At 46.7% G+C, this 24,597-nt stretch overlaps 1 protein-coding gene and 1 long non-coding RNA gene across 2 annotated transcripts; both read right to left on the reverse strand.

Annotated features, from left to right (window-relative positions):
- Positions 1 to 697: 697 nt before the first annotated feature.
- On the reverse strand, positions 698 to 2,499 carry LOC142896846 (uncharacterized). The gene is made up of 2 exons (XR_012928392.1): positions 1,882 to 2,499; positions 698 to 1,654 (listed from the first exon to the last, which is right to left on the reverse strand). It is a non-coding gene; the product is annotated as an uncharacterized LOC142896846 (long non-coding RNA).
- Positions 2,500 to 2,946: 447 nt separating this feature from the next.
- LOC142896845 (LIM and SH3 domain protein 1-like) lies at positions 2,947 to 24,008 on the reverse strand. The gene is made up of 7 exons (XM_076038783.1): positions 23,703 to 24,008; positions 15,499 to 15,593; positions 10,812 to 10,896; positions 7,618 to 7,722; positions 5,644 to 5,692; positions 5,135 to 5,253; positions 2,947 to 5,050 (listed from the first exon to the last, which is right to left on the reverse strand). Exons 1-7 carry the CDS (start codon positions 23,769 to 23,771, stop codon positions 4,877 to 4,879), a joined length of 696 nt encoding a protein of 231 aa, XP_075894898.1. The 5' UTR covers positions 23,772 to 24,008; the 3' UTR covers positions 2,947 to 4,876.
- Positions 24,009 to 24,597: the final 589 nt, after the last annotated feature.

The raw sequence follows: 24,597 nt of genomic DNA on the forward strand, positions 1-24,597 counted from the left end.
ATTCTACAGCTGAGCTGGCTACCACTAGCAATTACGACAGAGGGAAATAAGTTTCTCAGACCAATAGGAAATAATGGCTGTAAAAGGAGAGATGTTACCTGGCGAAGCCAAGGAAGCGTCCCGTAAATCCTTCATCTGGTGAGGAAATGACACAACAATCAAAGTACTCTGGATTAAAAGATAACAGTGCAAATAATGCTTCACAAATTGAATAATAAAGAGATGGGGAGTTGTTGTTGTTGTTTTTTTTGTTGTCTCTAAACTGAATTTGCAACACCTGGGCGGTTTATCTCGACGCTCGCTGCGCAGCCTTCTGTAGATGAACGGCGCCATCTGCCGGTCAGGGGAAGCAGGTCAACTCACACAACATTGAAACGTGAGCGACACTGTTCACCTCAGCTGTTATTATTTTCATTCAAAGTGTTAACTACTCAAAGTAATTCAATCAAATCAAAGAGTTTGTCTCTATAGGTCATCACAAGGCACAATACAAAATCTAATTCTATAATGTACAGTTATACTGTTTGACATCGGACGGCGGTTTTTCCCTCCTGCATTTGCACACTATTAGAAAAATAACACAGATTTTCTGTTTAAATTTTAGTAGGGCATTTGCATAGATTTTTAAAAAAAGATATGTATGTTAAGAGAATATGTGGTGTGCATTAAAAAAAAAGGGGGGGGGACATGAACACAATTTATTGAAACTATATTTATTGGACACATCATGTGAAGTACTGTTGGCGAAACACCAGGGCATCAGTAAACTGAACACTATTTGTGCATGACAGAGAAGTGCAATGCACTTTGTGGTGCAGAAACTTGGGAGGACATCAAAAGTCAGTTGACTTCCCGCAGAACACCACTCTTCATGTACCACATGTGCAGCCAAAACAGTCCACACTAGTAGTGGGATCAACTGTAACAGAACAAAACGTATTGAAATACTGACCTGGAATCATGTTATAAATATTTTAGATATCGTATGAATCAAATTTTAGTGATAAAGGCAATGCCTTTAAGAAAAAAAATAATAAAATAATTTAAGCACCCTAGCATCAAAACATCAACAACAAAAATGGACACCAGTCACTCACACCATCATCAGCAGGTCTTTACTGTTAGCGGGGCAAGGTCATAAACTGGAATAATGTTATTATTAGCCTAAAACTGATGAGTTATGCTGATCAAATATGCAATTATATTGTCACAAAGCAAAACAGAGGTGAGAGTATGTTCTTCTGACAAGGTGCCATGTTCGTAAATAGATGATGTGCAAGTCCACCAGTGGGCCGTCATGACATGAAGGGTTGAAGGCTTTATAAAACTACAAATTCATGGCATGCACGACACCCAGCCCTGTAAAAGCAGTCACATTTCCATCCCGGCAGATTTCCTGGACTGGGGCAGAGGTCATGTTCAACCGTGGAGGAGACACCTGGGAGAAACACACTAACTCAAAACAGGTCAGAGGGAGATCTCTGGTCGTTATTTTCCACAGAGGGGATGTGATGATTGTGCAAGCGTGGGGGGAGGCAGGAAGTGGTCATCTTCCACTCCATCTCCCATTGGCTATTTTTTATTAGATTGTTCTTCACGCCCTACTGGTGAGCCCCAATGGGGAACCACGGTGGCCAGACCCCAGCTCTTCTACCTGAAACAACAAAACATCCTGTTTAATACTGAATTTCTGCAGTAATAATATAATATTCCTGCAGTTGCTACAATGGATACAGTGGCTTAACACAACTAAAACAGTTCACTGTCACATGTGTGCAATAAAAGGCTATCTATCATTTGGCTTTCTCACATTTTAAAACAGAACAAAACAACCACGGTGAAAAAAAAATGACAAGGAGGGGAGGGGTACCGTTGCCGTACCGTTGCTCATGCCAGAAACCAGTGAGGCGGCACAGGGAAAGCCCTCATCCGGTGCGTGCGGCTCAGCGGCTCGGAGCTGGAACATCACAGCAGGTAGATGATGTACGAGAGGAAGACGAGGCCGACGATGGCGAAAAACATCAGCATCAAAATGTCCACCATGATGGAGACGCAGCCGGAGGAGACGGACGGTGATGACGAGGACTGGCGCAAAACAGCGCGCTGTGTGACGAGATCGGCAAAGGTCGGGCGCGTTCGGAGCGATGACGACGCGAGCCGAGGCGAGCCGAGGCGAGGCGAGGCAACGCGGGGCGACTCCTCCCCTTCCTCTACTGGCGCTTCCAAACAGGAAGTCGTAAATACACGACTTACCTCTCATTTCTTTACAAGATTACGGCGAATAATAATAATAATAATAATAATAATAATAATAATAATAATAATAATAATAATAATAATAATAATTTAAAAGGTGCAATACATAGCTAGAAAATAAATAATTACTCCACGTCAGAATTAAATGCCAACACATTCGATTTTTCCCACGCACCCAATTCAAAGGTCGACTCAGGTACAGATATCTCTCCAATAACGGCATATTTAACCAACTGTTTACACCCCCCCTGTCTGGCACCCACAGCTGACCACAGTTGCCACCTGAGCTGTCACGTGCACAACCTGGTTCCTGTTTGCGGGATATGCAAGTCTGTCTACTGCAACGGCCTCAGCTGCACCACAAATTGGGCAGCACTTGTATTTCTTTGTGCGTGTTCTTTGAGTGTGTGCAGTGAAGTTTTAAATCTAAATGCGTTTCTGCTTGTTGTTTTTCTCAATATCTTCCCTAGCTTTAACTTTATACATTTTATTACCTTTAAAGAGGTCATGTAGGATTTTAAGCATGCTGAGCTTTGTCAGAGGGATGAAAATATTTTATACACAAAAACATCAGTCGTTGTTCTTATTATTATTTTCTTTTACTGAAAATTAGCTAAATGAAAGCTCACCATTCCCGAACTAATTTCAGGATCTTTGGTAGATTTAAACCACAAAATGATGTCAGACATCTGAGAAAGAAAATTACATTTTATTGAATCTGCAGAATCAGAAGTATAACTTGAAGTGCTGTAACAGAGCAACAGGAGATGATATCAGGTCCTTAAATCGGAGTATGAATCCAGAATGACTTTCAGATACACGTGAATGTCATTATGCATATGGTGCTTTTTTTATTTTGAAAAACAAACAAAACAAAAAACAATTAAGATGGAATGCACAAAATAAATTTGTAGGAATGCTAAATCCCAATTGTCGATTACTTGATTTCATTCTGCAAAGTCTGGAGTATATGCCAGGTTATCAGTGAAGCAGGGAATGATTGGTCACAAGCGCAGGATCCTACCGTGAGAGCTGAAGGAAAGAGGAACGCTAGCGGACTGGTGGACAGGAAACTGGGGCGGAGACGAGGTTATGATATGTTACAGTTCAGTGGACACCAGAGTGGAAGAGCGACATTTTACGCAAAGAGGTAAACTCCTAACTGACAACCTGCTGCCCTTTGCCAACAAAAAGTTTCAGTCCTCACAATTTGCCAAAAACAAATTCATCCCGAGCTCTGTCCAGTTCATCTTAAACCACCACCTGCCGGGACAAAGAGCGCACAATTCACCGTTACAGGGGCCGCGCATAGCAGTAGCGCCGTCGTTCAAACCATTTTGGAACGCTCCATGATAAACACACACTCACAACAGTCACGTCACCTCCAACAACACAGCCAAGAGCTTGTCTGCTAACTTGTCTGCTGTTAAGCAGAGGTTAACACACGCACACAAAAAAAGATATTTATTTTTCCAGTTTTTATCTTCTCATTCTTATTCAGAGATAATTCTCTGTTCTGCAACCTCTCCGGAAACAGGACATTGCTTCAGGTTGGAAATATTTATTTAGACTGTCTTACAACAAATCCTTCCTGACCAACTTCCCCTTTGTCACAAAAAAGATAATGAAGGGGGGGAGGGGGAGGGGGGGAAGCCAACTTCTTAATGCCGCATATCAAATTGTACAATATCATTTAGCTACATGGTGAGAGCCTTGCTTGGTTTCATGAAGCTGGATATTTTGTTCCCTCTGAGCCACCTTAAAACACACACACTCACCCACACACACCCTCAAGAGGCACCAGGTTTGATCGGATGCTCCATGACTGTATTACCACCACTGTGGATGGTCAAATAAATATACCTTTCAAGAAATCTGGTGTTGAATGATTTCTGTGCGACACATCCACCAACCTCGGTGCCTCAATCTGATGACACGAGAGCATTTTAATGTTTGTCACTCACCAACCAAATGTCAAATGTAAAAAAACAAAAACAAAAACAAAACATTACCGCATTGGGCTTCACCCTCTGTTAAAACAAGTCCCTTCCCCGCAGCAGTTGCCAGCCCTGCGTAGCCCATTAGATCACTCTACTGTGTATTTTTTAAATTTTAGATCTCAACAATAGCCAATCAGAGGTTGGCCGACTACCAGACAACACCATTGGAAACAGGGCTGAGTTCTGACTGGCAGCTTTTTTAATCCAATGCCACAACCGATTTAATACTGTGTTGAGACTCAGACTTGCGCCTTGGTTTGTATTAAAGCAACTCGTTGGTTTATTAATTCAATATACTATTTTTAAAATAAGCACCTCGGATATAAAAAGAAAGACGAAAAGACAACACGAAGAAAACATTAAGCACAGCCAAGGATTCAACATCTCTCACAGTGAATGGAAAACAAAACTGGAAAGTTCACTCACAACATTCCAGAGGGTGGGGTTGGGGGAGGATTGGGGGGGGGGGGGGTCTCATAGGACAGTAAAGGAACAAGAGTAAAATCAGAAGAAAGCGGCGTTAAGATGAGATGGCACTGGGCTTATTCATGTCTTGCTCTCCCTCCCTCCCTCACTTTCTTTACCTCCTCTTTCTTTTCTCTCCCTCTCTGCTCTCTCACTCAGATGGCCTCCACGTAGTTGGCAGGCAGCATGCCCTGCTGGCCAGTGCGGGCAACGCGGCCATACATCCAGCCTTCGTCGATCTGCTCCACGTCCACAATCTCGTCTCCGTCCATGAAGGACACCTCATCATCGTCAGCAGCGGTGTAGTCGTAGACGGCCCTGTAGCGCTTCTGCGGGAGAACAACAAAACCCTTTAGTTGAGCCGCCAAAGGGCCTCGTCTAAGGGGCAGGCAGGAAGATATTGGGCGACCTACCCCAGACTTGGTGGAAGGGGGGGCAGCTGCTGGAGTTGGCTCGGGAGTTGGCTCGGGAGTTGGTTCGGGAGGTTGATACAAACCAACCCTTGGCCCATCAGAAGGTGGTTGGTAAACGTCTAGTAAGACATGAGGAGGGTAAATGGAGACGTAATGGCATACGATGGGTGAATTGTTCCAGCTTCTAACGGGACAATCCGGACAGAGGTGTTGTCATACATAACAAAAAAAAAATGAACAAAGAAAATTCTACAGTTAGACAACAAACCGAGTATCATTTTAACTGGACTGCAATCACATAGTTGACACTTTGATTTCTGAGCTTGTCTGTTTTCAACTGTGTAAAACTTTTTCAGGGTGGGTTCAGACTGAAGACGGGTCTACACCTGCAACCTGCTTATTACTTATTAAACTTCTTGCTGCAGCTGCTTCAACAGCCGAGAGCCCAAACAAAGTTTTCTCGTCTTGGTGACACTGACTTAGAAAAAGATTACAAAGGGAATACATACCAGCTCTGGGGATGCTCGGCCCACGAGCACGTTGGTCTTGGTATGCGATCTGCAAGCCATAAGTAAGAAAAGAGTTAGCTACAAAGAGGCACGTCCGCAGAGTTCATTCAGCTTCAAAGGTTCAGTGTATTCAATTTGGCTTGATTTATCATTTTTATATCGGTAAAAGCTTAACATACTGACTATAAATACATACTCGCAGTGCATAGGTAATTGCATAATAAGTAATTTTGCTTTCCTACCCTTAGAACGGTTCTTATATAGATATATATATATATGAATGAGAAAAAAAAACATGAAGCAACGGCCTTGCTCCTAGTTGGCTGCCTGTCTGACAGTGACCTCAATAGAAAACGTGGCATCAGGCAGGCTACCTTTAATACCAGTGTAGTTACAAAATCTGTCCGGCTACAAGATCTGTCCGCGGTCCGGCGATTTCAATGACGTGGCAAACTGTCATTGGCTAAGGTAGTTTGTCCTAATAGAGTTGCCATAAGGACCCGGACAGATTTTGCCTTTCTTAAAAATTTACCACAATCGACCTTTTAAATAGAGGAAGTGCACAACAGTGTCGTTCTTATTTCGTCCACCAGAGGTCTCCCTCCTGCGATGCAGCACCCGTGTGCTTTGTGGCAATAGGTGGGGCGAGGTGCAGCCTCACAAGCTTGATGCAGACAGGAAATGACACAAAGGTAGCCGGAAGTGGCACGTGTGCACGGAGTAACAGCGCTGCCCTCAGTGTAGAATGAAGAGGGTTGCTGACAAGAGCCGCAAGCTCTGATCAGAATGGACGGCAGTGTTGGGAGGAGGAGGAGGGAGGGGGTGTCTGCTGAGCCAAGCACTGAGAACCTCACACCCCAGGTGTGTGACACAATGACACAAACCAGTCGGCGAGTGCAACAAAGGCAACATTCAGCGCTGCGTGGCACTAACTAACCCTCTTCCCTCGTCACCGGGGGGGTTGACGCACAGTTGACACGGGTCAAGGTTTACCACCCGCTGTGACTGTGAGCGCGCTCCGCGCTCGCTCGCTCCCCCTCAATGAGCCCACTGTGGCTCGAGCATCGGCCAGCAGTGTGTTCACAGACAGGGCCGAGATCCGGGAGAAAGCAGCGTCTGTTCTCCAGTGCAATGTGTTCAGTGAGAGTGAGTAAAGGAGATTATTTTGGTTTGTTTTGAAGCAGCGCGTGCAACAGATGGCGGTGGTGTGTGTGTGTGTGTGTGTGTGTGTGTTGGAAATGGGTGATTTTAGGTGGTAGTAACCGCTGCTGTGGCGGCAGTGACTGACATAAATCTTGGTTTTTATTTTTGTTTTTCTGCATAAGATGACAGGACAGGAAGGGGAAGAGAGCTGAACAAATAAAACAAACAGAAAAAAAAAACAAGGAAGTACAACGAGCGGAACTACGAATAACACAGGTGGCAGGAAGGTGCAGAGTGGCAGCGCTGACATTTTGAGCCAACGAGTTTATGAGTAACCGCGTGTAGAGAAGAGGATCATAAACTGCTCTCCCTGTTCCTTGTGACTGGCTTCACTTTTTTGGGATCAAAGAAAAAAAAAAATCAAGCTCACAAACGTAAACTGAAAGGCAACTCTCAGGGACGGCACAGATGCAGCGGCATGTAATGACGTGTGCTTGGTTTGGTTCACAGGGAAATGAAAACCCGTGTTCACTGCTGATGGCAGCAGTCCGGGGAGAGGAGCACACAGACACCGCCTGAATTCTGCGCCTTCGCTTTGTATTTACAGTGCAAAAAAGAAGAACAATAGCGTGAAGAAAATGGGAGAGGAATGGGGAGGGGTGGGGCGACGAATATTGGGCCTGATTTCAGGGGAAACTTCTTTCAAATTCATGCGACGAGACAGGGTTACTGAAGGACACTTGGACAATGTGGCTTGGCAAGGAAGTGGTGATTTCTGTGGATATGAGCAGGAAGAGGAGGAAAGGGTGCGACGGAGCTGCACACACTTACATTGCTGACATTCATCTGTGTTTTCTTTACTCTCAACATCTCTGGATCGTCTGCAACCGTGTATGGCCTCCCTTTGCTCTTCTCATAGTCGTTCTTATAGTGAACCTGCATGACAAACAGCATGTGGTCAGTCATCAAAAACAGTGTCAGAGCACCGGAGCCGGGCAGACAGCGTCTCAGAGTCCCACAGGTGAGACAAACTTATATATTCATATCACAGGATACATTTTTTTTTTTTAACAGAAGTAACAAGAGCTTCATTTTATTTGTGATGCACACGCAGTCTTGCGAGCATGTGTCCACCTTTGCGTTACAGATTTGGGCATCCCGCGTCACGCCACCCCCTGTGACAGAGAGCTGAATCTGTCAATCATTTACCATCTCTTTCATTACTGACACACAGAACCCAGTTCCATCAACACGTCGCGCTTACGTCAGTATCTGTTTATGGCAGGCAATGGGCAACTACGGTCCGGGGGGGGGTCATATGCGGCCCATTTGTCTTTTTAATATGGCCCTTGAAGAAATGAATAGTATAGCAAGTAAGTCATGAAAGAGCTGGGTTTCATCCATTTCTTTCAGTGTTTTAAGAGTCATTTAAATAAAGAGCTAAATACCGTAGGGATTCAAAATCAGATATTGCTTCTGTTCATTTTCAATTGACATTATGATGTTTTGGTGAATTTACCATTCATCAAAACATCTGCTTCTGGTCCAACCCCTCTCTCAAATTCTAAATTCTAGAACCCATTGTGGACCTCAAGTCAAACAGTTTCCCCACCTCTGGTCTGTGGTCTTCTTTTTTTTTTTTTGGGGGGGCGTGGGGGGGTAGAAGGTGGAAAGTTTTAAGGCGTGCAAGGGTCGACCGGGTGCAGGCTAAATGAGGATGGTACGACAAAGTGCTGAGTCTTTTGCACTGACGCTCATTTCCTGTTTGCTGAGAACAGAAGGCCTTACATAGGAGACGTGGTCACAACCATAAATGGTCATACTGAAATGGAGTGACAAAGTGTGTGTGTGTGTGTGCGCGTGCGTGTTTTCCTGGCCACCCCACCCTATCCTGACCCTCAGGGGCAGAAGAGGAAACGTCCAGCACAGGCATCCCCCCCAACTCTCACACACACACACACACACACACACACACACACACACACACACACACACACACACACACACACACACACACACACACACACACACCTCTCCTTGCAAAAAGACGTATACACAAGACTCAAAGCCATAATACAACAAAACCAAGCTGGAATAATTCCAGTTGTGGCTCCTCCCCCTTGTGGCGACCGTGCAACGCTCGAGACGTCGAGGCTCCGCCCCTCGCCGGCTACCAGACTGCTGACACCCCCCTGCCCTCCCCCGCTGCGGACGCCTCGGGATGACACCGCATCGGTTGTGACTCATGCATAATGCAACTGTGTTAAGCGGAGTGGCAGAGGTGGACGCAGCCTCGACCCTTCAACACTCGCTACCTATTTTATTTCGCCGCCTCCTTTGTCTGTCGGCTATCTGCGCGGCCATCTCTTCTGCTCCAACTAGGCTTCTGCTTTCACTGCCCACCCACTCCCCCCCCCCCCTCCCCTCCATCCCCTCCCGCATTCTGCTTTTCTCATTCATTCATATTTCTTTACTGCGTCAACGGCGGCGCAGTCCCCCCACACATCTCTCCGGCGCTTCCTACTCATCGGCTTCCAACTCATTCTGCTTTTATTTGCATTCCTCCAGCTCTTCATCCTTGGAGGCTCTCTCTCTCTCTTTTTAATCTCTTCTTCCTTCGCCTCCATGCGCTCCTCCCTCCCTCTGTTCTGTATCTCTTATCTTTTCTCCTGCCTTGTTTGCACCTCGTTGCTCTCTTCTCCTCCTCCTCCTCCTCCTCTCCTCCCCAATTCTTGCTCCTTGTTTTCTTTATTCCTTCCGCCTTCCTTGCTTGTTTTCTCTCGGTTTTCCTCCTTGCACAGTTTTGTAATTAAGTGTGACAAAGCCGGCTACCCTAGAAAGGGGTTACTGTAGCAACACACTGGTATTAGCCGTGTGCACTGGGATGACCGTCCATCTCAGACACAAAGGGGCTCGCTGGAAATGGCATTTGTTTTAAATACACTGGAACTGCATTTCCACATTTGCACTTGGCATGTGGTATGTGTGTGTGTGTGTATGTATATATACATACATACATACAGTACGTATACACACATGTATATATAAGAACACAACACACACCGCTGGTCAGAAACATCTTTGGCATAACAATTATCATAATAGGACAACAGAAATTTCCGAGTGTGTCCGTCTGATAGATGTTGCTTTACCAGGGGTGTGGGGGGTGGGGTCGTCTGGACGTACAGTCAAGAGAGAAAAACACCATCTGTCCCTCAATCTCTTGTTATCCCCTCTTCCCATAAGACCAGCACACACACACACACACACACACACACACACACACACACACACACACACACACACACACACACACACACACACACACACACACACACACACACACACACACACCCTGATGATGATGTTTGGTATGTATGTATGCATGCATGCATGTGTATATATGTGTGTGTGTATATATATATTAAAAACCCTCGTTCCCATCAACACCCATCTGTACCACATGTGGATAAAACAGGCGTTCACGTTCCCCCCCCCTCTTCAGCCTTTTCGCTCATCTCAACACCTCTGGATCGTCTGCGACCTGGGAGGAATACCTCCCTTTGTTCGTCTCATATTCCTCCCCGTAGTAAACCTGCTACACCTTCACCTGCTCTGCACCGCCTGCTCCCGTACACTCAACAACATTTTACCCCAGCAGCATCCGTATTGTACAGTCTGTCACGGTGGAAGAACATTGTAGAGCAGTTGTTAAGCCAAAACTGACTCTCTGCCGGAGCCGTTTGTATGCAGGCAATTACACGTGACCCATTTCAGACGGTTATTTCCGGCTGCTGATGGTTTCTTTTCCCTGTTCCTTTCTATACACTCTGCAATACGGCACTGCCTCTCTTATCTTAGCCCCTGCCGGAACATCCAGACTGTGAACTTTAGCAAAAAAAAATAATAAAAAAATGGAATCAAATATCGGGTATGTATGGAAACCTTTCAGAGATTTACAGTGAAAACAGCAAGCAAAGAGAACTTTCAAAAAGAACATGCCACCGTTAGAGAAGATACTTTACCTGGCTCTGCATTTGTGTCTGATCTCTGAGTCGACGGTTCTCTGGAGTGTCGGCCACAGCAGTGAACTTTGTTGTTGGGTAATGTCTGTAAAATAAACACACACACACACACACACACAAAAGGCAGAAATGTCAGCACAGACAGACAGCAGTTTTCATTCAACAGCACCACAGTGTCCCTCCAGCTTGAACTCAGAGAGGGAATCTTAAAACAACAGCCTGACTAGAGCAGTGCAGTGCAGCCTGTGGCCCCACAGTTGGCGTGTTTGTTATTCAAGGTGGCCCTGAGGTTGAGTTAGGAGCCTCTGTGGACAAAGAGCTTGTCAGTGTAACACACAATGCACCACCAGTGTGAGCCAAGGTAGCCTGAAAAAGATGAGGAAATGCAGGCGGTGGAGGGGAGGGGGGGGGGGCGATGGGTATGCACGTTTGTGTTTTGTATGTGCATATGCTTGCGGTGGGAGTGGGGACTCAAAGTTGCAATGTTTACGAGACCAGCCACAGCAGGTGTGGAAAAAGTCGACTCAACATGCACTAACAGACTTACACTCCACACACACACACACACACACACACACACACACACACACACACACACACACACACACACACACACACACACACACACACACACACAAAAATCAAGCACACCCTGATGGCATTCGACAGGAAGAGGACCAGCACACAAAACACACAGCAACCGGGTCAAAGAGACAGGGAGGGGGTGTGAATGAAGTCATGGGTCGCCCCCCTGCCCCCGCCGGGCCGGAGAATGAAGGCAAGTCTCTTTTGCTGAATGGATTCTGGGAATTTGCTGGGTGGCTGCAGAACCGTGAACCAGTCGGCGTCCTGCTGCTGCTGCTGCTGCTTGGGAGAAAAGTCTGAAACATAAGCATAGGCATGAATGTACACACACACACACACACACACACACACACACACACAGACAAACACACACACACAATGTTGTGCACGCATGCAGCACACCGAGCATCAAGGCAATGCGGGCGTTTGCCATCACACGCACTCGGCTATCGGTTGCCTTTTTTCCGCCACGTGCAGCAGATAAGTCAGTGTTTTATCTATGGCACTGGAGGACTTGTGTGTCGCCGTCACGCCCCGTAAACAACGCCGCCGGCCACTTCAGCGGAGACCTCCAGGCAGTGAGAAGCACATGGCACACCGAGCAGAAGAAGAGCCAGCCCCTTGAGCTTATGCAATCCTCCATTTGGACTGCAGTTCCCAGCATGCCTCAGGGAGCAGGACGACCTCGAAAAATCTCCTCGCTTCTGGGTAACCCATTTAGGCGATGTGTTTACTGCCTCCATGGCAACACGGTCAACAATCTTTTTGACCTAATCTGATTAGAGGGAGCTGAAGAGAAGCGGACGGGGGTTTGTGCGTTCTTCCATAAAGCGCCCGTTTTAAAAAGAAGACGCATGAGCCACTTTAAAGAAACCTCAAGCGGAACACTAGATGGATCTGAAAAGGGAGTCAAGAGCTGATTGAAGTTGGCGTGTCAAGCACCGTGACATACAACCAGCACTTAATCCAAGCCAACGACCACATCAACAGACGCGGCCACGCCGAGGTCTGAAACTAACTGCTGGAACTCGTTTCCAGACAGAAAACGACAAACAAACTCAAATGTGCGTCTTCTTTCTAAGTGAAAGAACCGGAGACGGCAATCACAAAAAAACAAAAAGAAAAACGGTTCAGCTTTTTAATTGCTGCACAACTATCAGTTACAAATCACCAAAAATGATTCAAAAGGACAAAACGAAACTTCCCAACTCTTTCAAACCACGACACACCTCTCACACCTCCTGGCCTCCGCCACAGACTGCATTAGTTTCTCAGCTCGGACGTCTTCCTTTGTCAGTGTGTTGCTGAATTCAAGCTTAAAAACACTCTGGTCTTTATGTTCTACTGCTGGGTGTGTCTGCTTTGTGGCAAAAAAATACTTCCTGCGTGCCTGAATACGCAGAACGCCTGTTTCTGCTGCGGAAGGAGAAGGACGCGTTCGAGCCACACGCACAACCATGACGAGTAGCATCTGTGCTAAAAGTGCCCGCCCCAACCCCCTCTTCCCCCACCCGGCGACCGCTTCATCTCATCTTCGCTGCTTCTTCAGAAGCTCTCCTCGCGCTTAAGGGGCAGGAAACTGCTACACAAACGCTCGACGGGGCTCTGCGCTTAGAAGCGGAGTGAGTCAGAGGGACCCTGGAAGGTGTGTAACGAGCGTGCGGCCGTGCCCGACTTTTTGTTTGGTTTCATGTCTGTTGAAGGCTGCGAGTGAGTCACCACCAGACTCCGCTAACTGTCAGGCTGCATCACGAGCGTTCGGCGCGGCGCGCGGCAGTGGGTGAGTGAGACATGCACAAAAAAAGAACTCGGTGAGCACTGTGAACGCTGAGGAGGGAGTGATCAAAATGGAGGGAAGGTACTGCCAAGGGGGCCGCACACACACACACACACACACACACACACCCTACTGTGCAGGCGAAGAAGCCTGTTTGCATAGAGGAGCCAGGAGGGCTTGTGGCCGGCCGGCTGGACCCTGCGAGACCTGGAAAGGTTGTAATGAATCATTCAGCGGGAACATCACATCGACATCTGCGCTCCGCATCATCCGTCTCAACAACAAGCACAGTGACTGACTGAGGGACAGCCATTTTCAAGGGATGAAAGCCTGGGCATCACTATGAAAACACACACACATCAAATCGAGGGAGGACAGTGGATGCAGCGGGGTGGAGGGTGGGGGAGGGGGGGGGGAACAGAGGTGGCTGGAGATCCGGGCTCCCTGTCCTCGACTCACACTTCCCGCACAGAGCAGGAAGTGACAGGTGCTTTTCTTCCGCACTTGTTTGCAGCAACACGTAAACAGACAGCCCAAATAAAAAGCATTTACACAAAGGCGTATTGAAAAAAAAAAAAAAAGTGTTGTTTACACGGATCCGTTGGAAACGACTGAAAACAATGTAGTACTTATGCCAGGCCTGGTGTGGCGCCGCAAGTTTACTCCATTAAGCGGCAGAAGTAGAAATAGTAAAATCGCCAGATTCGTGTTGGCGCAAGGCCGAACCGCATCAACATTTGTGCGTTTTCAAAGAAACCCGTATTCATCTTAATGGGGCCTTGGTGTTGAAGTAGATTTTGAGGGCTCAGCCGCGAAGGTGGTGACCCAACAATGGCACCGTCAGTCTTATTCCAGTCATCTTCACTCCTAAATCTCCTACAATCCCTCTCTCTTCCCCACCCACCATTCCGGCATCTTATCTGGGTGGGATTCTCAGGAAAGAGGTGGGCGGGAATTAAAGTGAAAACAAACAAAGACCTATATCTCAAGTACCGGTGACAAATATAGAGGAGTAATGATGGCAGTTATCCCACGGAATAATAACAGGGAGAGAGTCTTCGAGTGGGAGACTTCCAGCGACGGTGTTTACTTCGGGACGAGTTTGTTTAAAAACAGGCCAAGAGGGGGATAATAAACACGCTCTCGGCAGAGGGGCTCCTGTTGGACAGCGAAGCGAGGAGGGACGTCAGAGAGAAGCAGCTTCTCACAGCAGCAGAAACACAGGCGGAAGGAGGAGAACACCTGCTGATGGTTATATGCAGATGTGAAAGTGTCTCGGTGGGAAATTCAATTCAGGAAAACCGGTTTGAAATGCACAAGTGAATATTATGCTAACAATCTTGAAAAACACATATATTGTGTAAGAGAAAAAAAAACCTAAAATATTTATAGGTGTCAAAGTGCTATCGCTTCAAGGTTAAAGTCACATGACAAAATATTGCCCCTGTGGAGTGAAAACTTTAACACTTTCACAGAATACAGTAAGCTGTGATAACAGGCTTGGCTTACATTGATTATATATTTTTTTTAACTTGCGGTTTGGAGCCAAAATAGAAAAAAAAACACAAACCATTTAGTCTCAGCAATATCACAGCAAACAATAATTATACATCCAGACACTTGACAATACAATAATATATAAACCTATGTCATTCTATTCCCCTCCTGCTCTAAACAACAGCCCCTTGTATTTGTGATTAAGTCGGTAAAAAAAACTACAAAACGAGAGCCATTGACCAGCACCAATAAAGAAGAACGAAGGAACGTGTTTGGACATGAAGCAACTCTTTCACTTTGCTCTGGCTCAGAGAACACACACACACACACACACACACACACACACACACACACACACACACACACACACACACACACACACACACACACACACACACACACACGGAGAAAATCATAGTTATTAGAGGGATTCCATGGATTCCTGATGAGCTGACTGACTGACTGACTGACTGACTGACTCTGTGAGTGTGTGTGTGCGTGTTGTCAAGCGTGACTGGACACGGTAGTTGTCCTCTTGTGTCACTGTAGAGGAACTTTAGGAATTTCCTTTGTTGACACCCCCCACCCCCACCCCGCTGAGAAGGCAGGGGGGTGGGGGTGGGGGGGGGGGGGAGCACTTTTCCCACAACACACAGGGCTTTTCTCTGAGGGGGCTGCACTGATCGTCACTCTGATAAACAGCAGAGGAGGGAGTGAGTGAGGGGCCTCTGCTTGGCTCCAACACAAACACGCACACATTTCATTCTGGGCAACACAAAGGTGAGAGCATGTTTGATGGCATGCCACAAGAGCGAGGGGCCTACTTACGCACTGCAGTAGGGTAGCTTGTTGTAGCCTTTGTAGTTCTTCATGTTTAGAGTCATGTTGCAGGTCTCGCAGCGGAAGCATGCTTTGTGCCAGTACTGTCAGAGACACAGAGGGGAGAACAGGACATGGTGAGGACAGTGATGTCTGTTCTTCAACAGCAAGAATGGTGGCCCGCTAAGTTTAACACAGTTTGACCAGGACAACTCTTCTTCACAGACAGCGCAGCAACGGTTTAGAGGAAGTGAAGCAACACTCAAAACTCAACCGTCATTCAGCAGAAAACCAACATCCGCTTTTGATAGAAAACCACACCATAACTATATATAACCAGAGGGGATTTGCTGCACTGCTTGCATACAGGCTACTGCGATGGTGTGTAGTGGCAAATAACATCAGAGCTGGTGCAGAGTGGTCAGATGAACTGGTGTTAAATGAGGTTCCTGTTGCAGCAGTGGTTTGTTGACGGAGACGGTTCTTGTTTTCACGAGCCACCTTCTGGCTGCCGCTTGGCCCATTTCTCAATCTCCTTCATCCAGCATCACTAGAGGCTGTAGCCAGCCGCACTGCCCCCCCCGCCGCTCCCCCAACTCTCTCCCGACAACCGGACTGAGCTGCGGAGGCCTGAGGGTACAAAGAGGGATGGAGAGGATTGGAGCAAACTGGATTGAGGGAGGCAACATGAAAGCAGAGGAGTTGCAGAGAGAAGAGAGGAAGTAGGGGAGGGGTGTGTGCGGCGTGCAGAGCGAGGCAATGATCTGGCTACTGCTGCTGCTGCTGCTGCTGCTAACGTCAAGGGAAGGGGAGGGGAGTGCAACCGCGTAGAGAGGGCGAGGAGGAGGAGGAGGAGGAAGGAAGGAAGGAAGGAAGTGCTCCTTGGCCCTCGAGGTGGTCTGTCATCCACGGGGTTCTTTCTCTCACTCTTACATTTTCCACACGTGCAGAGTTTAAAAAGCAAGTTACCTCCCAGACAACGTACGAAACACGTCTGTCTATCACACACAAAAAAAAAAAAAAACAGAGCAAAGAATCCCTAAGAGCCAAGTGGCCTGACAGGATGTGGTGGGGGGGGGGTTGGCGCCTGTCATAGCTGCTGATGGGCAGCGGGCAAGAATCACATCTGTGGGCAGAGTGCAGAGAAGAAGCACTTCATTTCCTTTCTGTTATCGACTGGGAAAATGGCTGCGGGCTGGTCTGGACAACAAGCCTCGCCTGTTCTGTCCCACTGTAGAAGGCCACCCAGGGTGCTGTGTGATGACAACAGGGGAGCATATTTGTGCGGTTGACGGCGGTGTTTGTAGCTGTTGGCCAACACCGTACAAGCGGAGAGGAAAAAGCCATGGCCAGAGGTACCCGGGGGCGTGCTGCATACGGAGAGCAGCGACGAGTCAGTGCGCTGTGGTGGGAAGCTGCAGACAGACACATCGTGCTTCTCTTTCCGCTGGTTCTCCCTCCTCATTGTTCCAGCCACAGAGAAATCCCTTTACAAACAAGAGCATCGGGCAGGCAGGCGGCGGGCGGATCCCATTTCCTCCGGCTTCAGCTGACTTGCAGCTGTGGTGGCGGCCATCTTTACGCACATGGATGTCTGGCCGAGGCTGCGGTCAGACTGCAGGTGAATCTCAAAGCCGACTTCTAGGGCTGACTGTCCACGCTGTTTTCAGCAAGTGTCCAAATGGTATCTGGCTCTGTTCAGACTGGGCCACATTATTGACCCATCTGACAGGTTGCTGTCGCGACGACGTTGGAGTGGAGGCGTCGTCCAGCGCGTTAGTATGCAACGTCATATAATTGCGACAGCGGCAAAAACTAAATCGACTTACTGCAATACATGGCCTAGAGCTTGGCTTGAATGGAGCTACCCCCCCCCCCCCACACACACACACACACACACACACACACACACACACACACACACACACACACACACACACACACACACACACACACACACACACACACACACACACACACACTGATGAGGCAATGAGTTTCCTCCTCTGTCGGGGGACTGGTGTTTTCAACTTCTTCTGTCTGCTCCATTACGTTACAGCGCCGCACCTCCAATAGCACTCTCCGGTCTGGCGCATTGGGTCTTGCGTCATGTAGAGTGACGTCAACGGACGGTCAAAACCCATCGGTGTGTTCAGACTGCGGCTGTCCAAATGCGATTTGAAACTACCTGCCAGAGGTGGTTTCAATACGTTTTGCAAAAATCGTATTTCGTGCGATTTGTGACTGTTCAGAATACAAGAGAGCCAGTCGGTCTGAACGCGCTCTACGGCACTCGAAACACGCTGCCCCCGGAAGTGAGTCTTTGTTGTCTGTTGCGTGTTTTACTAAAAAAAATGTTAAAATGGCAGATTGAGGATAGAGTGGAACAGTGACAGTCAAATAAATAAGCACAAACACTAGTGCTGCGATGAGTGCAAACGGACTTTGATGCTTGTTGTTAAGTAAATATTGACCGGCAATCTGTTTGGGATACTTTGCCCAGGGCTGGGCCAACCTGCTCAGCAACATTACACACACACACACACACACACACGGCGAACTTCATTTTTGTCACAGTTTAAGAGAAATCCAAAATGGCTGCTTCTGAATACCTCATTCAGAAGCAGCCGTTAACACAGGCATCGGCAAACTATGGCCCAGGGGCCATATGCGGTCCATTAAGCTATTTAATCCAGCCTGTTGAATTTGAAGAAATTATAATAATAGTAAGTAAGCAATAAAAAAAAGCTGTATTTCATAATTTTCTTTCAGTGTTTTCAGAGTCATTTCAATAAATAGCCAAATACTGCGGGGCTTAATAGACCTATTTTGTTGTAATGCTTTGTTCACTTTTAATTGACATTAAAGCACATTTTCTCCTGCTCCCATAATATGCATTTTTTTCTCCTATGAGGTGGCTCAACAAAAAACTCCATCCATCGGCTCCTGCTCCGGGCCCTCTGTCAAATTTTAGAACCATATGTGGCCTACAAGTCAAAAAGTTTCTCCAGCCCTAGGCTGAACCTGAAACACCTGACACAAGAATGGAAAAACAGCAGCAGGTTGGACAATCATCCCAAAGGTATGAGGCCACGCAGCCGCGAGCCTTGTCCGGCTCTGGGAAGACACGTGGATTCTCTGGCGAGATGTGGCACTCGCCTGGAAAATGAGGACACTGCAGAGACGCAGCCCTGGAAATGGAAGCTTCTCTCTGCATCAGCGCAGCTTGCAGCCATGAGAGTCTGCGGGCCACTATCTACATGCGTGCGTGCGGTATTGTATGTAGGTTGTATGTCTTGGTGCATGATGTGTGTGTGTCAGCAGGGGTCTGAGGCTCCAGTCAGGAACAGAAATGCTCAGTCAGGCTCACAGCCTCCCCTCCTTGGTGCGGACCCAATAGAAGCTCGCCTGGACAGGGTGGGGGCGGGGGTGTGGTGATAAAAAAAAAAACCCCTGCAGCTATCGGGGAGGCCACGGCAAATTCACAGAGCTCGCATGGACAGACATCCATCACACAAAGTGTGAGGAGGAGAGGGCGGGGGGGGGGGTTAGCGCGAGTCTGACCACACACACTAACCGTGGACAATTAAAGGACTGCACTGCACTGCTTCAGGCCTGCTCAGCTCATCACTGCAAAACCTAAAACAAGCTCATTGCTATTCAGGTCCCAGTGACACTATTTCAATACCCTACGCCACCACAGATAGTGCAATTTTAAATTAGATTCTTGCAAATGTCAAGAAACGAGATGTGAGACATTTCATTCAATATACAGGAGATGGGGTGGAAATTTTGAACTTAAATGTACTGCAATCTATGGCAAAGGAACTATTATTTTTGTTGTCGACTAATCGACCAATTCACAGAGTTTGTATCTATTTCTTCTGTGTGTTACACTATAATTTGTGCATTCTTCTTCTCTGTTTCCTTGCAGGGTGTAAACAACGATCGACACCACCCTCAGCGTTAAGAACTAGGCTGCAGGTACAGATGAGCATGGAGCGGCCAGAGTGTGGTTTTATTATTCAGCAATTTACAATTACAATAACATGTTGTGCTGACGCTTGAATTTTCGAGTCTTTTGTTACGTAATCGATTATATCGACTAATAGTTGCACCCCTGCTGGAATCCTGGTCTTTTTCTGGAACACATTATGCCAATTTAACCAAGAGAGTGTGTGCAAGGGGCCGTGTCCTCCTGGACTTATTCCACGTGCAGTCTTTGCAGGTATCTATTCTGGTAGTGCATATAATGTACAACAATAAATGTTTTTTTTTCTTTTTCTTCTAATGTCTTCCCCTTTCTATTCTGTACTTGTGGTGACATACAGGTGGTTTCACACATTAGCCGCCTCCCGAAAGAGCAACCTCTTCAGATAAATGTTTCACTCTGTCATGAACAGCCTAGTTCAGCCATTTGAATGACAGTTAACTGAACTGATATTCCACAGGAAACAATGGCATCCTTTGAATGATGTTGACTTGCTAATTCCGTCATCATGAGGCCCCATTTAGGTCTAAAGCAGTGCCACTTCCCCCCCAAAAAATGTGGACGGTGTAATTTTCATGCAGGCAGAACAAAGCCCCCCCCCAAACAGCAAATGAGAACGGCAATTTTTTTTAATAGAGTGAATGTAAAAAACATAGTTTATCTCGCGCTCTTACCTTCTCCCGGCAACTGATTTTATCCGTGGACTAAACAGTTTCATAACATCTGGCACAAGAGTTGGATCCATGTCGGAGGAACGCTCCACGAGCTAGTTAGCACGAAACCTGCAGATGTTGCTGCCGCCTCGGAACTATATGTGGCTGGGTTTGCCGCTCATGAGACAGTCAGTATGGAGAACAGGTACAACAGGTAGCAAGGCGATAATTATCTAGTCAAACGAGGGAAAATATATGAATTTGTTGTCGCTGCCGCACAGCTGGCTGTCAGTCCGCTAACCCAAACAGGAAAAGCGTGCCACCGCCTCCCTCCCCCGACTGGAAGAGCCCGAGGAGAAAGCAGAGGCGCCAGTCTGGATGTTCTTTCTTTTTTCATTTTTTTTTTATTTATTCATTTATTTTTTTTAACTTGCAAGGCTTTATCGATTTGAGGTCAGGTTCTACAATATTCTTTACAGTCAACAGAGACATAATTACGTGTTGGTTGTTTAAGAACCACCGCAGATACCACAGTTTTAGATTAGATTCTAGATGATGTCACTCAGTTTAGATATTACAGACGAGATGTGAGACGGTTAATTCAATATACAGGAGATGGAGCGGAAAATGTAATTTCAATGTACTGGAATCGTGCTTTTTTTTTCCTTTCTGGAACACATTATGCCTATTTAACCAAGAGAGTGAGAATCAGGGCAGTTTCCTCCTGAACTTCATTCCACGTGCAGTCTGACTATCTGCACAAAACTACTCTGGTTTTATATGTAGAATTTGAATACCACATAAATACTACAATAAATGTTATTCTCTGCTTTTGGTGACATACAGGTGGTTTTACACATTGTCCACCCCTCCTTGGGGCAATCTTCTCAGATAAATGTTCCACTCTCTCATGAAAAGCCCATTTCAGCTATTTGACGGACAGTTAACCGATATTCCATGGTGAACAATGCCGTCCTTTAAATGATGTCGACTTGCCAACTTGGTCATCATAAGGTCCCATTGAGGTCTAAAGCACTGCCACTCTTGTAAGACATCAGAAGTGGGCAGATGAGGCAGCATCGTTTCTTGGTGCAAGCAAGTCGAAAAGATTAGTCATGCGTTACGTAACGCTTGCCTTAAGACAAGGTGCCAACATCTGGCCGGTGCTAATACGGGAGATGCTAACTCATTAAACCATGCAGGTTAATTATTAGCTGGCCTTAAGCCTTTTTTGTTACATTCACAAAGGCTCCGGGCAGTTTTGCAACTAGCCAGCACGAAGCTGAGTAGAAAGATTCTATGCTGGAGTGGAGAATGCACTAAACGCACCCCCCAAACAGTTTCAGACTGTGATGTGCACTCAGTAACACACTCACTGCTGCTCCATCAATGAGTCATTCAATAGCAGTAACACAATTCACAGAGGGTTGAAACACTTCCGACTCTTACACACGACTTATAAAATGTGTAGGCCAGAAACCAGATGCGATTAGAATCACACATTTATATTATTTGTTGTTTTTTCTGATTGTTTATTTAATTTTTTACAAAACTACAATGTACCTGCCTGTTCAGTGTGAAGCCAACACCTCGGCAATTGTGACTATAATGTGAATTTGAGTCATTAGTGGGCGGCGCTGGGTAGATGCCTCACCTTTTATGGCATTCTGACAACATGAATCACCCATACACAAAAATAATGTGCGTATGCATTTCTAGGCACAGATGCAGAATGACTAATAACACTGCAGATTCAAAACTGCTCTGCATTCCCAATAGTAGTGCACTGCAGACTGCTCATATGCTTGACATCCCTTGTCACCAGACTTTTAATCTACAAAGTGGTCAGTAATAAATGGGTGACATATCATTTAGGAAGGAACTCCCTTTAATGCTGAGTTTACAGACACACACACCAACGGAACCTGCTGGTAGCTGACTCATGACACAATGTCTACTCTACTTGTATTGTAGTTCTGCTAAACTCCCAACGCAGAACTGGCAAAAACATTTCTCTCAGTTCCCTGGAGGGCCCCTCAGGTGGAGGCATTCATCGGTAAGGCTCGCTAGCTACAGGGCGAGAACTGCAATTAATGTCACCCAAGTTGTTTTAGAATAAACCGGGAGGACAACCTGCGAGGGCAAGACGGAAAATGAGTAGGCGAGGCCGATTTGGCTTATGTAAAAGCATGAAGACTGATGCGGAATGGCAGCACAGACACAGAGCAGGGTCCTCTCCTGTGTGTGCTTCGGGAGCAGCAGGCCTCTGACGGAGCATGTTTTCTGGGAGTGTCTGTCTGCAGGAATGTACACTGCCTCAGGACAGATTCCACAGCACGTTCGGGCTGCCCTTGTGGCAAACAGGCCTTTGTCGATCGCAATCTCACACAGTCACATTATTTATTCAATTGCATACGGTCAAAAAATTTTCAAGAGGCAGCAAGTGCTTTCCAGCTGAATCAATTCATGTCAAAATCAGTGAGGGAAGACATTAGTCATGGTGCACTCTCAAGCCCATCCACACAGCCCAGTAGCAAGGCATCTGCCGGGGAACTGATGTTAGTGTAGTTCATTTGCTTGTGAGTGCCACACATCAGCACATCTCAACAGGTATTGATTCTATAAAGACTTTTAGACTGTCAACATTTTACAGGTTTTTATAATTTTATTTTATTTTTTATATTTGTGTTACATTTATATTGCTCTTACGCTACCCGTGGCATATGGACCAAACCCTCAAATGTGTTCTCAGTCCTTCCTTTTTGTTTCAAGGTTACCAACTAAGAGCAGAGTAATCCCGCGATCCAGAATTAGAGTTACTGTTAATTAGGGCCAACGAGGGTGGAATGTTAGCGCCCATGTGGCACGTGAACAGAGACAATACGGGCAGAATTGATGGGATTACCAAATGCGACGATGAGATTAGGCGGAGAGTGAATGGCGGAAACTCACTTAATCGTCGCTGGCTCGAGGGGAAGAGAGAACAAAACCCATACGTGTCGAAAGAAGGAGGAGGGGGGGGGGGAATATCGACCGAACACGCTGCTGAGATTGCGCCCAACGCGAAATCTTTCTCACAGGGTCGTAACATTGAAATATTTTCCCAACTTCTCGCCTTTCTCGACGGCTATTCTCGCTCACACTTGGAACACGTCTCGTGAAGACGTCGAGAATCGGCTAGCAAACGTCAAGTCGGCCAGCCAGGCCTCGCTAAACCCGACTCGGCTGTCAAAAAAAAGGGGGAGTCCGTAAAAAGAAGGTCTCGAACGCAAATCTTTCATCGATGGGTTTATTGCACCAATGACTTCTTCTCTTGCTCCGTTTGAAAGGGGTGTTTAAATCGATGTTCTCTCGCATGCCAGACCTTCCGCTAACCGTTAGCTTTCACTGCTAGCGAAATACCTGTCCTGTCGGGGGAGTTCGTTTCATTCCGTCGAGAGAGAAATGTGGAAGGTGTTATTTCATGAGGGCAAAAATAAGCCCCGCCGAACGGCAAAAGGGAAAATGCTTCGGAGGAGTCTTTGTTTATGGAGCAAATGCAAAGAACATAGTTTATCTCGGGCTCTTACCTTATCCAGGCAATTGAGTTTTTCCGTGGGGTAAACGGTTCGTTTACATTTGGCACAAGGTGGATCCATGTCGGAATGCTCTTCAAGCTAGTTAGCGCGAAAACCACAGACGCTGCTGCTGCTGCCTCAGACTACGAGTGGCCGGGTTAGTCGCTCGGTCAGTCGATAGGGAAAACAGGTACAACTGGGAGCAAGGCGACAAGTATCAAGTAAAACGGAGGGGAAATGCGTGAGGTTGTTGTCGCCGCCGCACAGCTGGCTGTCAGTCCGCTAACCCAGACACGGAAAGCGCGCCGCCGCCACCGCCTCCCTCCCCCGACTGCGCGCCCCCGACGAGAAAGCAGAAGCGCTAGTCCGGATGTTCTTTCATTTTTCGTTTTCATTTTTTTCATTCTTTATATTTTCAATGCTTTATCTATTTGAAGCCAGGTTTTACAATATTCCACCCACTGAACAGAAACACGATTAGTCGTTGGTTGCTTTGGGATCGAGCTGATCGATCTCATTTTTATAGCTGGTGGGGGGCGGGGGGATCCCGGGAGATACACGTTCAACATTTTAGCCGTCTTGTCTGCATAGCGATCTCAAAAGATCACCGTCATCGTGTTAGGCTTTCTAAAAAAGGCGGGCTTTCACCAACCCGTTGATCTCTGATCGCATTTTTTACACATCTGCTGCCACGTTCACTCCCAATAGTGTCCTACTTGGCCATGGCATTGTTTTGGTCAGAATGACCCCTGCTGGCAGAGGATATGTACTACATGTGTAGAACGGGTTCCCTTATGCAGGCTATAAAACATCACGTTTCCAGATTCTATGAACATATATATATATATATATATATTTAAAAGAAAATAGGTTTTCAATCCATTGCTTTAAAATATAATATAATAGT

Source organism: Nelusetta ayraudi, unplaced genomic scaffold (assembly GCF_046127955.1).
Source record: "Nelusetta ayraudi isolate G7.1 ecotype Tasmania unplaced genomic scaffold, CSIRO-AGI_Nayr_v1 ptg000057l, whole genome shotgun sequence".
Lineage (NCBI taxonomy): Eukaryota > Metazoa > Chordata > Actinopteri > Tetraodontiformes > Monacanthidae > Nelusetta > Nelusetta ayraudi.